General features: G+C 39.7%; 1 protein-coding gene across 1 annotated transcript; it reads right to left on the bottom strand.

Moving 5' to 3' along the window:
• Positions 1 to 917: 917 nt before the first annotated feature.
• Positions 918 to 1,802, bottom strand: LOC139198012 (uncharacterized). Its single transcript, XM_070826243.1, has 2 exons — positions 1,471 to 1,802; positions 918 to 1,398 (listed from the first exon to the last, which is right to left on the bottom strand). The coding sequence occupies exons 1-2, from the start codon at positions 1,800 to 1,802 to the stop codon at positions 918 to 920; spliced, it is 813 nt and encodes a 270-aa protein (XP_070682344.1).
• Between the last annotated feature and the right edge of the window lie 360 nt (positions 1,803 to 2,162).

Here is a 2,162-nt window from a genome sequence, read left to right as displayed (position 1 = left end):
TAAAGAATTTTTCTTTTGGATCAAAGGTGATTCAATGTGCAAAGAATATTGCTTGTGTTTCTTTCATTGGGGAACATACTTGTCTTCTCATTTACGATTAACGTATCTTAACCAAGCGAATATTATAATCAAAATTGTTCATTCTCTTTATAATCATCTAAATATCATACATGCAAAAATCATTCAATTTGAAGATTTTTTAATCATCTATACGTCTCAAACCACTCAAAGATTTTGTGACTAAGTAACAAGTAATACCCCAGTATTTTACTTGTTATATATCACAAGTTATGGTTGTTGCAATAGCATGGTGCGGTGGAATCGTGTACTCAATCATACCGCATGACGCTCCCCAAGCCAGTCTATCTTCCATCTTGGTTCCAAAAGCAACGGTGAACAAGTGTTCACAAGTGTTGATGATGAATACACACACGCGCGCACACACATATATATTGTTAAATAGTATACGGTAAAGCATTGTTTTATTGATTGATAAATAAAACCAAATACAAAGAGTCCTTTAAATAGTGAAAACCTAAAGCAAACCCTAGACTAAAACAATAAAGTAATTTAAAACTTAATGAGCAAGTGATTAATCCTTGGCCCGCAAGACAACTAATTTAAAAACTAATAATCTAAATTCCAACACCCCCGTCAAACTCATGGCGGTACACGACATGGGTTTGCTAAAGTGATGTGGATGCAAGCTCCATTATACTATCTTCCGATGCCAATTCCAATACGAAATTCCATTGGTGCAAGTGCAAGATCCCAAATTCCAGTGCCAGTGCCAGTGCAAGATTCCAATGCTAGTGCCAGTACCAGTGCAAGATTCCAATGCCAGTGCAAGATTCCAATGTCAGTGGCAGTGCAAGACAAATACTAATGCTAGTGCAAACTTTCAATCCAAGTTCAAGCTACCATGCCCAATCATCCTTTCTAGATTCAGATTCTGAATCATTTGCAATATGCAAAAGAGAAGGCACAACTGCTGCTACATGTGGTGGTTTATGTGGAAATCCATGTTTTTGAGATAACTCGGGACATTGGGATTTCCAATGCCCTTTCCCTTTACAATAAGAACACTCATCCATAGCAACACCAGTTTTATTACGAGGTCTCGGCCCAATTGTCGCAACCAATGCTGAAGTGTTTGACAACGATGAAGAGAGCCTATGCGACTGCACACTGACTTTTTTGGCTTGTAACTCATTAAGAACAGAATCAACAGATGGAAGAGGAGTTCGATGTAGAATGGAGCTACGGAGTGTCTCAAACTCATCCCGAAGAGGCATTAGAAACTGAACAAGACGTTGTTCTTCTCTATATTGACAATAAAGCTCGACGATGCCAAGTCCTTTAGGTTCAGTCAATGCAAGTTGATCCCAAAGATTGGTCCTTTCATTATAAAAAACTTGAATACTCTTATCACCCTACTGAATTGCACGAATCTCCATTTCTAGTTGATACCTCTTAGCAAAATTTGCCTTGGTATACAACTTTGCTAAGTGATCCCAAATTTCCTTACACGTTGAGAACTTAGCAAGTTGCATTCCAATAGTCAAATCAACAGAATTATTAATCCAAGTAATAATCTTTGAATTATTCATCTCCCATGCAACAAACAATTCAACATGTTTCTCATCTTTAGGGTTATTCGGAATAGAAACCATTCCAGAAACATAGCCCCACACTCCTTTTCCAATCAAAAAATTCTTCATCACATACGCCCAATACACATAATTATTTCCATTTAATTTCACACCAATGGCTTGTAGGGAATCATCCTTTGCAGATGCCATGACAACACTAAGGAAAAAGATACTTGATAGCAAGCAGGTGACTTACTGGTGCAGACTGATGCAAGTGCAAAGATGCAGATTCAAAGGGTGTGGGTGCGAGGGTTTCAAGGCTTATGAGCACGAGGGATGACAGGTTGCATGTCAAGTTGCAAGTATGAACTCGAGAATACAAAGGTGCAGGGCAGCGAAGCGGTGTGCGATGGTCCAGTTGGCTGCGATGATTGCAGCGATTCAAGCAGGTGCAAATTCAAGCCGATGCAGGCAGGTTGCAGTCGAAAGCGTACATATAGGTGCATTGGTGCAGGGCGATCTGGTGCTAGTGGTGGACTCACGAGTTGACGAATCACTCAGGCTGACGGC

The sequence above is a fragment of the Malus domestica genome, chromosome 08 (assembly GCF_042453785.1).
Source record: "Malus domestica chromosome 08, GDT2T_hap1".
Lineage (NCBI taxonomy): Eukaryota > Viridiplantae > Streptophyta > Magnoliopsida > Rosales > Rosaceae > Malus > Malus domestica.
The sequence above is the reverse complement of the archived record's forward strand: the minus strand, read 5'-3'. Positions and strand labels throughout refer to the sequence as shown.